The sequence below is a fragment of the Macadamia integrifolia genome, unplaced genomic scaffold, assembly GCF_013358625.1.
Source record: "Macadamia integrifolia cultivar HAES 741 unplaced genomic scaffold, SCU_Mint_v3 scaffold_267A, whole genome shotgun sequence".
Taxonomy (NCBI): Eukaryota; Viridiplantae; Streptophyta; class Magnoliopsida; order Proteales; family Proteaceae; genus Macadamia; species Macadamia integrifolia.
In genome coordinates this window covers 90,740-104,230 of record NW_024870659.1, presented here as the reverse complement: position 1 = coordinate 104,230, position 13,491 = coordinate 90,740, and the positions used below count along the sequence as shown (strand labels likewise).

The window sequence follows — 13,491 nt, the reverse complement described above, 5'->3', positions numbered from 1 at the left end:
TTTGGTGTTTGAGCTTGTCCGTCACAACTTCAATTTACCTATAGTTCAGATAAAAGTACTCTATTCCTCTACTTACATGTGTTGACATGTATATCTATATATTGGATAAATGTTTTAAGCTATTCTTATGACTGCAGAATAATTTTAATGATCATAATCTTAGTTACCAATAAACAAACTCATCAAAAAGTTGCATGCATGAGAAAGATTATTTTTGTCATATCAAGCTTGGTATGTATATATGTTTTTTTTTTTGCTAATGACAGGTATCTAGGCCTTTGGGGCTTGACTAATCCCATAGACCTATATTGACCTCACAATCATATGAAACAAATCATACTAGGATTGAATGAAAACCATTCAACTTATACCAAAAATAGTAAAAAATTAAGAGAAGTTGAACTCAAAACCACACGTTTTCTGAGGCCAAGACCCCCAACTAACTTACAGATGGATAAAATTAGAATGGTTGGGCCAATAGAATTCTTTTTGGGCCATTAGTAGGACCTTGGTTGTTGCTTCAGTGGGGTCAAATGGAATCTTATTTTGCCTAGCGGGGCCAAGTCTGATTGTTAGGCATATCGATTTGGTTTAATCCAAACTATTTGGATATAGTATATACTCACCTGAAAATTGGAATACAGGCCATCCCCCCATTCTTTTGTTTGTACCCTTAAAATACAAAGAGGATTATAGTAATCAACGTAAATCATCACCATATGTTCAAATATGGAAAATATTTAGTTTCAAAATGAGCATAAATACTAATAAATTGATTAATTTTAAATAAGTAGGAAAATGGTTGGAAATTGTATTAAATTACTATAAAAGATTCTAACCTTAAATTTAACGGAAAGGATAAACAGTAAACATCTAATTTATAATGTACTGATAAATAAATGGAGAGACTATCCTCAATGGTTTGTTGTTATGTGCTTAAGCTCAACCATGGATATAGGGAACGGTATTGGTATCAATACTGTTGATACCTATCTGAATTGAATCGATGAGTGTCGATCAATTTTGCCTTGTTTTTTTTTAAATTACAATTTTTTATTGTTTTACCCCTTATACGATATGGATAACTGATCTGAATCGATCAAGGATTCGAGATCGATCTCAACTAATACTAATACGATATGGTTGATACATACGATATCGATACTTGAAACCATTGTGCTCAACCTTGAAGTAGAAGTTCAAGGCTTGTATCGGATTGACGACTAATGGATCCGATACCTTAAACCGTGACGGTTAGTCCACTAATCAACTGATTGACTCTAGCTTCCACCTTTAAACCCGCGCTCTTACCCGGTAAACTACGAAATAGAAATCATTTGCAGCTCCTTTTCTTTTTACCTTTATTCTTCTTTTGTTTTTCTCTGTAATTAAACCCTAATTTTTGTCAAGTTAGGGTTGATGTGTCTGGTTTTGAGATTATAGAGTTTTGGGTTAAAGCCATATCACAACTTGCAGACGAATTTTATTCTTCTAGGGTTTGTCGATGTTAAATCAATCTGTGCTTCAGATGCAAACGGATTTTGTTGTTTTAGGGTTTCTCGATGTCATATCAATCTGTGCTTCTGAGGATCCGCATTTGTCATCGTAAGTGGTGGTTTACAGAAGCAATAAGCTTCAAGAAGAGAGCTTCAGGGGATTGACTGCAATGGTGGATGTATGGTGGTCACTGTTGGGTGCTGCGATCCCGGCTGTCGTTGCAGGGCAAGCTATAAGGATGAAAAGAAGGCGTGCGGAAGAGCAGAGGCTCAAGGGTGGTCGTGGCCGTGGAAGGGAGAATAGCTCCGACGAAAATTTCGTCTGCGAGAGGGTTTGTACATCGAAGAGGATGCTGAAGAAGGTGGGTGCAGTCTCCAAGGATCCAACTCCTGATACCTGCGTTACCGTATGCAGTGTCTCTCAGATTGGCGCCTGCATTGACGCCTGTGCTCGTACTGTCTGCGTTAATCAACACCAAATCCCCAATTGGAACGACGTTTGCCTTCGCAAATGCCAGAACGAATGTCTCAAGCTTTCTTCTTCTTATTCTTCTTAGAATCCTTCTTTGTATTCCCTCTTAGAAGAATCGATTGCTTTTGGTTTTGTGATTTGGGGTTCTCATCTTCTTTGCATCTGAAAAACAAAAAAATGAATTTGGTTCCATTAAACACAGGTTATAAATAGAAGTCACTGGGGCGTCTTTCTGCTTCAGTGATGCTCTTCTTCAGGGCCTTCACCTTCTCGCCCGTCTTGTGCACTGCATCGCCCAGTACATCAGCTCCCCATCTCGGACTTAACGGCTCAACTGTTTTCTGTTGTTTTACTCTCCACCACCAAGCAGGGCCATGAATTAAAATACCTTATTAATTCATGGTATATTACAAAAATTTAATGTAAAAAAAAATTTTGAGAACATGTTTTTAGTTACCTAAAGGCTATGTTGTTGTATCCGTTTAAGGAATTCTAATTCAGAAAAATGGGTTTTTGAAAACTGTCTAAATCCATTTGAGAGCCAATCGGATGCAGATACAAATGGTAATTTTTCGATTGTTTGCATCCCCACAACAGGTACAAGGATCAAACCTCTTCTTCTCTTAGAAGTTTAAACTGTTGAATTCCCATGTCCGGAGACTCAGGACTTCCAAAAAAATCAGCCATGCCAGACCACACTGGTTCTCGATTGTGCCAGCCCATTTTAACCCCGGCCCTGCAACCTCTTCTGCCTCCCCTGGTTATCTACGTAGTCACTCATGCTCATACCTGCATCTTATCCAAGTGGACATAGAAATGCATGCAAGGTGACGCATGATCACAAGTATCAGAATGTTATTGGGACTTGTTTAACTCCATTACCAATTTATAGGTCTTTTGCTCTCTTTCTTCCACGAATTAAGCATTACAGGAACACTGCCACCCGGAACTTGGATGCTTGAGCAAACGAACTAAAGACAATTTGAACTTGTAAATAAGTATATAGATAGATGACCCTCCTAAGAAACAAAATCCATCCAAAGCCAACCATGGATTTACTGAGTTTCCTAGGTCTTCTTGTTGAGATCTTGTTAGTCTTGGCTTACTTCTTGGTCATCTTGTTTCTCACTCACAAAACTGGTTTCCTAGTGAACTGGCCCATAGCTGGAACTCCACCTTCCCTTCTCCTCAACTTGAATCGCTTACATTTCTGGTTCACCCACATCCTTAGGAACAATGGTGGCACTTTGGTGATCAATGGACCATGGTTTATCACTAGGGACATCCTCCTTACCTGCAACCCTGATAACATTCAACACATATTGATTACCAACTTCACAAACTTCCCTAAAGGATCTGAATACTCTTGAGATGTTTGATCTTCTTGGGGGTGGAATCTTTAACGCAGACTTTGAGTCATGGAGATGGCAGAGGCAATTGGCTCATACCCATTTGAACGCCCCAGTGTTTCGCCGGCATCTGGTAAAGACTAGTGGTGAGATGGTGGAGAAGAAGCTCATGCCCATCTTGGCTAGTATAGCTCGGAAAGGTGAAGTTTTGGACTTGCAGGATCTGTTGCTAAGGTTCACGTTTGATAGTGCTTGTGCCCTGGTTTTTGGTGTTGAGTCTCATTCACTGAGATCTGAGGCTAGCCCATTTGGGAGAGCAGTGGATGAGGCGCAGGAAGTGATTTTTAATAGGTATCTTGTGCCTTGGACGGTCTGGAAGTTGATGAGAAGGTTGAAGATGGGGAAGGAGAGGAAGCTAGCTGAGGCCAGGGTAACCATAGACAACTTTATAGCTCATTGCATTTCAAACAGAAGGGTGGAGCTGAGGAAATGCAGTGATATTGATGAAAAAGAGAGGGCCCCGATAGGAAGTGATTTATTAACTTGTTACATAGAGTCAGAGCTTGAAGAAAACAGGAATGACAAGTTCCTGAGAGATGCCACACTGAACTTATTCATTGCAGGAAGAGACACCAATAGTGCAGCCCTCACATGGTTCTTCTGGTTAGTGTCTAAAAACCCCAAAGTGGAGATGAAGATCCTGGAGGAGATTAGATCAAAGTTGCAGAAAGATTACAACGATAAAGTAAAGATGGAGGCATTTGAGAGTGATTTTCTAAGTCGACTGGTTTATTTACATGCTTCCCTATGTGACTCACTGAGGCTGTACCCACCACTTCCATTAGATCAAAAGGGTGTGGAGCATGAAATGGTCCTTCCAAGTGGTCATGTTGTGAAGCCAGGGATGATGGTGGTGTACTCAATATATGCCATTGGAAGGATGGATTGGATCTGGGGAGAAGACTGAGGAATTCAAGCCAGAAAGATGGATTACAAGCAGAGGAGAGCTGAAAATTGAACATCCCTGCAAGTTCCTGGCCTTCAATGCTGGACCTCGAACTTGTCTTGGCAAAGAAATAGCTTTCGCTCAAATGAAGGCCGTTGCAGCTTCTGTGCTTTGCAATTTCCATGTTCTGAGGTCTTAGAAGACCACCCTGTATTGCCTAGGAATTCAGTGATGCTCTTCATGAAGCATGGGTTAATGGTCAGACTCAGAGAGAGAGAGGGGAATGTAACTATGACCAATAAGTCCATGACTCCATGAACTAAATCAATTTTAGTGAGAAAAAGGGCTTGACTTATCTCTCTCAAATACCAAACTTGTTTTCAGTTTAGTATTAAGTTTTCCTTCACCCAGTGAAGAGAGAATCTCTTAACCAGATGGTCAGATAGGGTGGATGAGGAGATTCTCCCCTCACCATGGATGGAGAGAGAGTAAGTCCTAAACTAAAAGATTAGCATCAGTAAACAATCAGAATGTTCCTCTGTGTTTTGGGTTAGTAGTGATGATACTTAAGCTTGATTCTGCTCTCCTGTTGGGACAGAGACCAATTACTATTAGTCAGTAACCTTTGATAACAATATCCGTTGCGAAGCACAATCATGGTTTGATGCACACATGACACAACAAATAGAAATCCAACATTAAATACATCTACCACTACATGAAGATCTGCAACATAAACAATATACTACACAAAACAGCTCAAAGGTACACACACACATCCATAGGTAGTCTGGTGAAGCACTCTCATACACACTTCACAAGAAGACTGTCTAATGCAAGGGAATGAACTAACTGAATTCCTATTACCAACACCAATTCCTGCCAAAATTCTAAGCCGCATAACAGTTGATACTTGTACTACCTCAAATCTTGGTTCAGCTTTTCTGTTTCTGGTATTGGGTCAAGCAGAAGAAATTTACCAGCTCCCACCACAGTTTCTGAAATGTTTACACCGGTCAATTATTTGCACTAGTCTTTCACTGCCCTTGCTTCAAAACCTCCTTCAGGTCGCCTTATTAGATTGTAAGGCATGTGGGTACCAAGAAGTTTATCCCAAATGGGAAAGAATGGCTGAGAATAATTATACTTTAAACCTTGGAGTTGATGGTGAATATCATGGTAAGCAGTATTATTCTGGAAGATAAGATGGAAGATGTTTCCAGGTAGCCAGAGCCCACAATGATCATCAACAGTTTTGATAACAGCAAAGCAGAAGAAGATCACAGCAGTCCGTGCAGTCATTCCTGATACTAGAAAGGAGAGGGCACCTCCAAAAGTGTCGAGCAGGAGACCTTCAAGTGGGTGGTTGTAAAGGGCTCCAATTGCATAAGGGACAACCAACCTATGATGTTGCGAGTGAATGGTGCGGTAGAGAAACTTGTTATGGTGCATGTATCGATGTACAAAGTACTGCCATGCATCCATGACCAGCATTGCAACAAAGATCTGCACAAGTTGAACAAGGAGCGATGGCTGAACAGTGACCCCATATGAACTCGGCTTTGAGGTCAACTGCATCACAAACCAAAAGAACAGTAACTATCAAATAGTGGAAATTATCCATCTCAGAAAAAAAGGAGTTCCCCAAAAAGAAAAACAAAGATACTCATCAGAATGTATTCACAAATAGCACACATGCACGAGGATTGAATCCCAACTCTTACATCTCTAAGTGTACAAGAGAAAGTAAATGTTAATAAAACAGGTCTGATGCAATCCTGTAGAACAATATGAATTCAAATATTTCACCCATGTTTACAACTTGGCAGATGGCTTCATAGTCCATCAGATTTCTTGGATGAGCAGAAGAGGTTTTTCCCAGGAAAAAGATGGATGAGAGAGACGTACAAAACATTTGTGGGTGAGTTTTTTCTACTTGTTCTGTCAAAGCAGTGTGACTCTTAAGCTTCAGCTAGAAAATGGGGCCACCCACTAGGCTTCCTTTTGTAAATGCTGGGACAATTGATAAAACCAAGATCTTTGTGTTCCTAACCATTTTCAACATCAAGTTTTCAGATCCTGCAATTGTGCAAGATGTTCGAGGTGGAAATATCACTGAAGCTTTTAGTCATTTATTTTATGGTGGGCAGAGGGGCATCGAACCAACCATTCATTTGATTTCTTTGTGCCCTTGCCAGAGGCGACAAGAAATGAGTAGTTTGGGTTCGTGGACCCATCAAACATTAAAAGCATTCTACTATGGAGGCTTCTGAATATTCTGGGAGGAAAGCAACAGTAGGATTGTCATGGACAAAGTGGCCTTTAATGTGGTGAAGGAAGAGTTTAGTTGGTCACTGTTTCAATTGAAAGGGGGAAAAATGTGGTATTAGATATCAACTTTCAGCCCAGACGTTGGGAGGTAGCAACAGAGGCCAGAAATAGAAGCTTCCTGAGAAATGAAAGAAAGCAACTGAATAATGTCTGCGAAAATAAATTTTGGTGGTAGTTACTACAGGAACCAAGTACTCGGATTAGGCTTTCTTGAGTTTTGTATGAGAATAACTTGTACAAGAACACTCTTTAGTAAGATGGGGCAATATACAAATTAAGGTCCAGTCAAGATAAATGTTTTCAAGAATCTATCAAAGTAAAAGCAAGAGCATCATTTGTGGAATTAAGATTAAGACACTTGTAAGCCATTCTAAGGATCCACCCTTGCTCTATTTTATTGGAATGAAATTATGTTACTATGGTGTCATCATTCAAGCCCAATTATGATATGAAACAATGTAACTATAATATTCTAATAATCTGTACAGCATTTGCACCAATAAAGAAAAAAGATTTGTAAAGCATCACATTTGACCTAAACAGGAATTACTCTTTCAAGTATATGACCAAATTCACTTAAACACAGTCGCATACAACAAAAAAGGACAGGGTTTCCATTTTATCCAAGACACCATTGACTGCGTAGAATTAAAATGTCGGAAACAGATTCCAACCCAGCTCCTGATCATCTTTGTGGGTTAGAAATAAAACTACATATTTAGGATATGTAAAATTTGATTTTACCAAGCATACATGTCACTTGGTAGTGTCAATTGGTTCCTTTGCCATACATTTCTATGGGACCACTAACAGTTCTTTCAATTTATAAAGGCGACAAACTTGGCCCATTCATTTGCATCCTTCACAATGCATCTTGATGTAGCCTATCAAGGGACTACACAAACTAGAGGAGAATCTTGGCTTGAACCCTAAAGAGATCTAGTTCAAGACTTCCATGTCATATGGATTAGTAACTAGTCAAAAAGTTGCATAAGACCCAGTCCTAAATCATGATATCCTGAATTTTACAATCTAAAATGATAGAGCATGGATTCCCTAGCCAAGGATTTGAGTCTTCACCGTAATATGGCATCTAACAGAGCTGCCTGGAGGGCTAGGATCCAAGTTGCCGATTATTCGTGAGTGGGATGTTAATGAACTTCCTATTACAAATGAAGATAAGGGGATTCCCTGCACTATTTCATGTTTTTCTTCCACCTGATTATATAAATTTTCTCAAACCTAGGGAGAGTTGGTGATTATGAATCCGAAACTCAAAAGTCATTTGCTCTATGATTATTAGACATAACAAGGATGAACTTAAGAAATTAATTATGAAAATATATGCTCCTCATGAACCATTCCACAAGCTATTCAGATCTTAGCCTAGAAATTGTGTTTACTATAAATACATGCGTATATTCATACATATACAGACCCCATATCTATCCCCTCAATGCATTAATGGATAAACCAAGTTTTCCTTTGAAAGTTTCTTGTTTCAACCTTATAAACCTGGTTGACTTCTGAGACATCATAACACCTCCACGAGATGGTATATCCTCTCGTGGACAGATTTCCCAATGTGAGACATATAATTCATAATTGACATAATAGAAAATTTAACGCCTGAGCAGCAACACAAGGGTGGAAAAGGAAAGAGTGGGAACACACACATGCAAACAACTTTGATCATTATCAACCACTGCATCTATCTTTAACTGGAATATTTCCAAGAGTGAAGAGCTTTTTCTATTTTCTTCTTCTTCTTTTTTTTTTGGGGGGGGGGGGTGAGATGAGGAAAATAGGCAATAGGGAATTAAAATATTTCAACATCCTAGGAGAAGTACAAATGTGATTGAAGGCCAATTGACGAATTATTTATTCATCATCTGATGGCTCAGAAAATATGCCAGCACTTTATTCTACTACTGGATCCTGCTTAGATCTTCCCATGTATTGATCAGGATATCTTCTCAATGTGGACTGGTGATACTTTTAGGGAGCAATGTTTAAGAATTTCCACATGACAGTAGTTGATCTCTTTGGTCAAAGAGGAACAAAAGGATTTTGATGAATAAAATCTCCACTCCAACTAGCATTATTAGGAATGTAAAGATTTCTGGAATTTTTTTAGAACTTCAAAGAGGATTCCAATACCAATATCTCAACAGATTGGATTGATTGCTTAACCCCTTGAACACCCAACCTATCATCATAGAATGACAAACCCCTAGGTGATTGGCTACCCAATCCCCCCCACCCACCCCCCCCCCCCCCCCCCCCCAAAAAAAAAAAAAAAAAAAAAAAAAAAAAAGAAAGAAGAAAAGTAAAGAGAAGTGACTCTATCAGGATGGATCACCTGTTCAAGATGTTCATGGGGTTGTTCTTTTTACTTATTTTGAGTTCCTTCGTGTAGGTGGCTTTAACTAGATAGAGGCTCATGGGTTGATTCAGAGTCTTTATTTTTCTCAAAGCTCAATCTATCCTTTGACTTAAATTTCTTTTCTCCCATTATGCAACCAAACATGTGCATGTCCAAGTTTCTCCTCCCACAACCTTTAGGAAAGCAACCAAATGCATTTTTATTTCTGCACAACTAAGCATCACTTCTAGTATAATTTAGAAGCAGGAGATTTAAATCCATAATCCATTTGACCATCAAGAAGCAGCCATTCACTAATTTTCCTCTTTCTGAAAAAACAGAAATTGAGAAACCATGGCAGCAGGATGTTGAGATCACATTGGACTGAGTGTCACTAATAGTCCAGATAAGTACCGTCATGAATGAAACTAGAAGAAACTTCTACAGACTCTGTCATTTACATGAACACAACTAGATGGGAGGAACCAAAAACGCCAATAGCTCCTAGGGATTCACCTTTTCAAAATGGGCCAGAAGGTTCCACCTCTTGATGAACTCATGCTGCTTAAATTTTTACAAGTCCAACAGCAACCAGACCAAAAGGCAGCAGGGACAGGTCTCAAGATTGAAACCACTGATCTGCGTGAACAAAGGAAAGAGTTGAACTTCTAAGAGGTTCCTACCAGGTTCCAACAGCCAGGGGCAGCCAATATTTCAGTGGGTAATCAAGAAAAACCACACTGTGTCAATTTTTAAACTCTAGATTTAGGGGGAAGAACGGTGAAATGTCTCTCTTATCAAAAGAAAAAAAGGAGTAAAATGTCAAAAAAACCCCTCCCTATTGGAAGATTCGAAAGGGGGAAGCCTCAGACGCCCGCATCAGAAAATAGGCATCGGAGGGAACCCTCTCCCCAAGATTTAAATAAATTCTTTGTTTCATTATAGAACACACTGTCATTATGTCATGTCAAAACTCAATCTGAAGCCAAAGGAAGGACAAACAACTCCTATACCAAAATCCCTAAAAACTAAGTTAGTTCTACAAGATTAATTGCATTCCTATTTAGATAGTTCTATCATATTAGGAAGTTTAATTATATCAATAAAATTCAGATTCAAATAAATTCTGTTTCGGTGTAGAATTTAGATTCTGTGAATTGGCTTTGGAGAAAAGGAATGAACTAAATCGTTTTAGGTCAAAGCTTACCCAGACAAGAGATAAATAGCAGGTCTCTTCACACAGAAAGGACTTCTCTTCTTCTTAATCTCATGTTTTATTTAAGAGAGAAGGAATGCTACCCATCTGCGTTCTCTACGCCCAGAGACAGCATCCTGTTTTCAGGGACTATGAAAAGACACCCCTGCCCCCTGAAAACAGGGCGTTGTGTCTGGGCATAGAGAACACTAAACGGGTAGCGTTCTTTCTCCCTTTATTTAATTTCAAACAATTCCATCCTCCATGCTATTGCAAAGAAACAACACTCCAGTGATTCTGACCCAGGTTAAGGTCCAGTCCTTGCACTTTTTAGGGATTACAGTTGGCTTTTTCAAATTATTTTCAAAGCATTGTTCTAATACATGGTGATGTTAGACCGGAGTCATCGGACTGATATTAATCTATTACTAGATGGTATATGGACAATAATTTTGTGAGTCTCACATGAGTCTTACAGTCTGATGACCCAATGACACGTTGGCATACTAAATAATTTCATCTTTGGAACCAAACAAGTACACGTATATGCACACACACACTCACACTCACACAACACTACATCGAATTCAGTTTGAATTGGAATCAGCCAGAACCCTATAAATTGGAAACAGAATGATGAGGTAAAGATTTTCCTGCATCTGTGATTTTTCAGTTTCATTGGCTTTATGCTATTTCCTGTGTTTTCGGGACTTAAAGAGCCATGTACATCAGCTCACTGCATTATGCCCTACCCATTAGAGACCAGTTGGCATCTCCCACACTCCAGAATTTTAGATTTAATTAAATTTTGCTTCAGTATAGAATTAAGATTCTGTGTATGGGTTTTGAAGAAAAGGAGTGAACAAAGTTGTTTTAGGTCAAAGCACCCCAAAATGGACTTCTCTTCTTAGTTAAAGATCCTCTTTTTTTCATTTTTCGGTAGAAAGGTTAAGGTCCTAGCCTTGTATATTTTTAGGGAAACAAATCAAATGGTTATTCTCTAACTAAAAATGCATCAGAATTCCAATTTCTCATGTCAAGAAATATTTGAAGTTGTCAAGTAAGAAGAAAACATGAACATAATTACTGAAGTGAGTTCATGTACTTACCAAGAAGAGTGCGTGGGCAACGGTGGCTTGAACGAGTTGTTGCAGCAAAACGCCCTTAATTACTTTTGACAAGGGCACCAAGTTCTTCTCTTCTTCCTCTTTTCTGGTATGCAAACGGTAATGATCCAAAGGTGGTAATAGCTGATAAAATCCAGCGTAGACCCAATAAATTACGATTGGTGCGAAGGTGCCCATCGCTTCATCACTCAAATAACCTTCCCAGAAAACCATCTTTGAGAAAATGGAAACAAGCAACAGAATCCCCTTCCCCCCCTCCTTCAAAAGGAAAAATTTAATAAACGGCGGAGTTTCAGAGAAAAACAAAAACTCGAGAATACATTGTAATTTACGATCTGAAATAAATCAATGGGCGTAATTGATTAGCCCAAAACAAAGGAAAACCTTCAGAAAAAAAAAAAAGCAATAAGTCAAACAACCACCAAGAACCCAGACCAATTTTTTCCTCAAATTTGCATTTTGGACGCGATTTCTCCCAAAATCGAGTTGTAACTTACAGATCTCCGGCTCAATAAGAATGTCTAAAAACCCAAAAATGGGATTTCAGACATAAAAAATGGAAAGACTCAGATCTAGGCCACATTAAAGACTCAGATTGAATGGAAAATTTTCCATCTTTGAACCATCTAAAAATTTTTCCATCTTTGAAATTTCGTGGGTTCCTTAACAGGGGGCGGTTTTTTCCGTTGGTTTAGGAGAGAGTTTATGGAAACAAAGGAAGAATTCGAAAGTAAAATATCCAGTGACGCAAGTCTGGAATGAGACACCCCAAATTCCCAAAAGACAAAACAGTAACAGCGATTTTTCCCTGTAAATTACTAACTTCTTCTAAAAAAACAGATGATAAAGATATGATTTTTAAATAGAATGAAGAAGAGATTATTGAAAGGGTATTTCTAAAGAACCTTCGTCCCTGTTTTTTACAGTTCACAGAGATGCTATATTCTTCTCATTCCCCTTCCTTGAGTCTTTAGTTTTCCAAGTCTCCAAATACTTGTCTCATCTCCATTTTCCACTTTCTCGTCTTTACTTTTCCTCTCTCTCTCTCTCTCTCTCTCTCTCTCTCTCTCTCTCTCTCTCTCTCTCTCTACAATTTTTCTTTTTTGTATTTCCTTCTTCGCCTTGGTCGTCCCTGTGGCCATGTTTGTCAATGAAAATTATTTTCTCAGATATGAAATCATTTTATGAGTATTTCTTTTTTGAGTAGTAAGATCATTTTATGAATGTTGAGACAAAAGAGAGAGAGAGAGAGAGAGGGTTTGGGTATTAGTCTGGCATTGATTCCAACATGATTTCATAATAGTTCATGTAGCCGACCTTAATATAAAAAGGGTGTTGAGTCAATGGTCCTAAGCTTAGGCTAAAGAGGAAAAAAAGGGCTGACCCTATATGTATTATTGTCTTTGTTACATATTTTATAGGGATGTATAATCAACATATTATGGTCCCCAAAAGAGACAAGAAGTTGAATCCCATGTAAAAGATGGATGAGTAGTTGAAGTTAGAACAAAGAAAATTTGAAGTTGAAGGTATATGATTCCTAAAATTGGAGGAGTTATTTATTTATTTATTTTTAAGACAAAAAATTAAATTAGTTGAAGGGATCTAATTAATCCATAAGTACTTCCCACCCTCTAATACTTTGTTTACTAAAGTTGGATCCTCTCTAAACACATCAGATGGTTGATAGCACTTGAGCATGCACTCCAAATCACATTTGGTGCATTGTCATTATCTTAAAAATGTAGTCTTGAACAAGGTTTAAAGTATTACTATGAATGGACATGTTAGTTGGGCAAATTTTAAGATACTCATCTTCTCTATATTGGAAATTTTTAATTACATATGTAAAAGTTTAATAATATTTATAAAAGGGGAAAGTTAAGTCTCATGCATTATCTATAATATTGAATTCTTTTATGGTTTGTTTTGTATTAACATATGAGTAGGGACACATGGGTTTAATCTGTCCATAAAATTTGAGCCCCACTGGAGACTAGAATCATCACATGACAGATATCTGCTATCAACTGGATCATGAATTCACCTAAATGGAGATCCTATACCAAAATAAATTAAAGAAATTCATGCAAATAAACAGTGAAGCAGCTTCATGCATTTGTCAGAGGTTCATAGGCCCCTCTGACACTTAATTATCCACTTTTAGATAAAGGAATATACTCTTACTGAATAAATATTTTAGCAATTAA

At 38.3% G+C, this 13,491-nt stretch overlaps 3 protein-coding genes across 3 annotated transcripts; 2 read left to right on the top strand and 1 right to left on the bottom strand.

The window, feature by feature from the left end:
* The first annotated feature begins 1,331 nt into the window (after window positions 1-1,331).
* LOC122071562 (uncharacterized protein At5g64816-like) lies at window positions 1,332-2,105 on the top strand. Its single transcript, XM_042635933.1, has one exon. The coding sequence runs from the start codon at window positions 1,667-1,669 to the stop codon at window positions 2,051-2,053; it is 387 nt and encodes a 128-aa protein (XP_042491867.1). The 5' UTR covers window positions 1,332-1,666; the 3' UTR covers window positions 2,054-2,105.
* A 488-nt stretch (window positions 2,106-2,593) lies between these two features.
* Window positions 2,594-4,768, top strand: LOC122071559 (alkane hydroxylase MAH1-like). The gene is given in 4 exon segments (XM_042635931.1): window positions 2,594-3,335; window positions 3,337-4,280; window positions 4,282-4,450; window positions 4,453-4,768. Coding segments are annotated over 4 exon segments (1,599 nt in total). The 5' UTR covers window positions 2,594-2,978; the 3' UTR covers window positions 4,582-4,768.
* Window positions 4,769-4,852: 84 nt separating this feature from the next.
* Window positions 4,853-12,340, bottom strand: LOC122071561 (very-long-chain aldehyde decarbonylase GL1-9-like). The gene is made up of 2 exons (XM_042635932.1): window positions 11,264-12,340; window positions 4,853-5,835 (listed from the first exon to the last, which is right to left on the bottom strand). The coding sequence occupies exons 1-2, from the start codon at window positions 11,492-11,494 to the stop codon at window positions 5,293-5,295; spliced, it is 774 nt and encodes a 257-aa protein (XP_042491866.1). The 5' UTR covers window positions 11,495-12,340; the 3' UTR covers window positions 4,853-5,292.
* Window positions 12,341-13,491: the final 1,151 nt, after the last annotated feature.

Excerpts from the sequence above, each read along its gene's own strand:
- LOC122071561 (XM_042635932.1), bottom strand. The coding sequence starts at position 11,494 with ATGGTTTTCTGGGAAGGTTATTTGAGTGATGAAGCGATGGGCACCTTC. Across the intron at positions 5,836-11,263 it reads TTGCCCACGCACTCTTCTTG|TTGACCTCAAAGCCGAGTTC; the intron begins GTAAGTACATGA and ends TTTGTGATGCAG.
- LOC122071562 (XM_042635933.1), top strand. The coding sequence starts at position 1,667 with ATGGTGGATGTATGGTGGTCACTGTTGGGTGCTGCGATCCCGGCTGTC.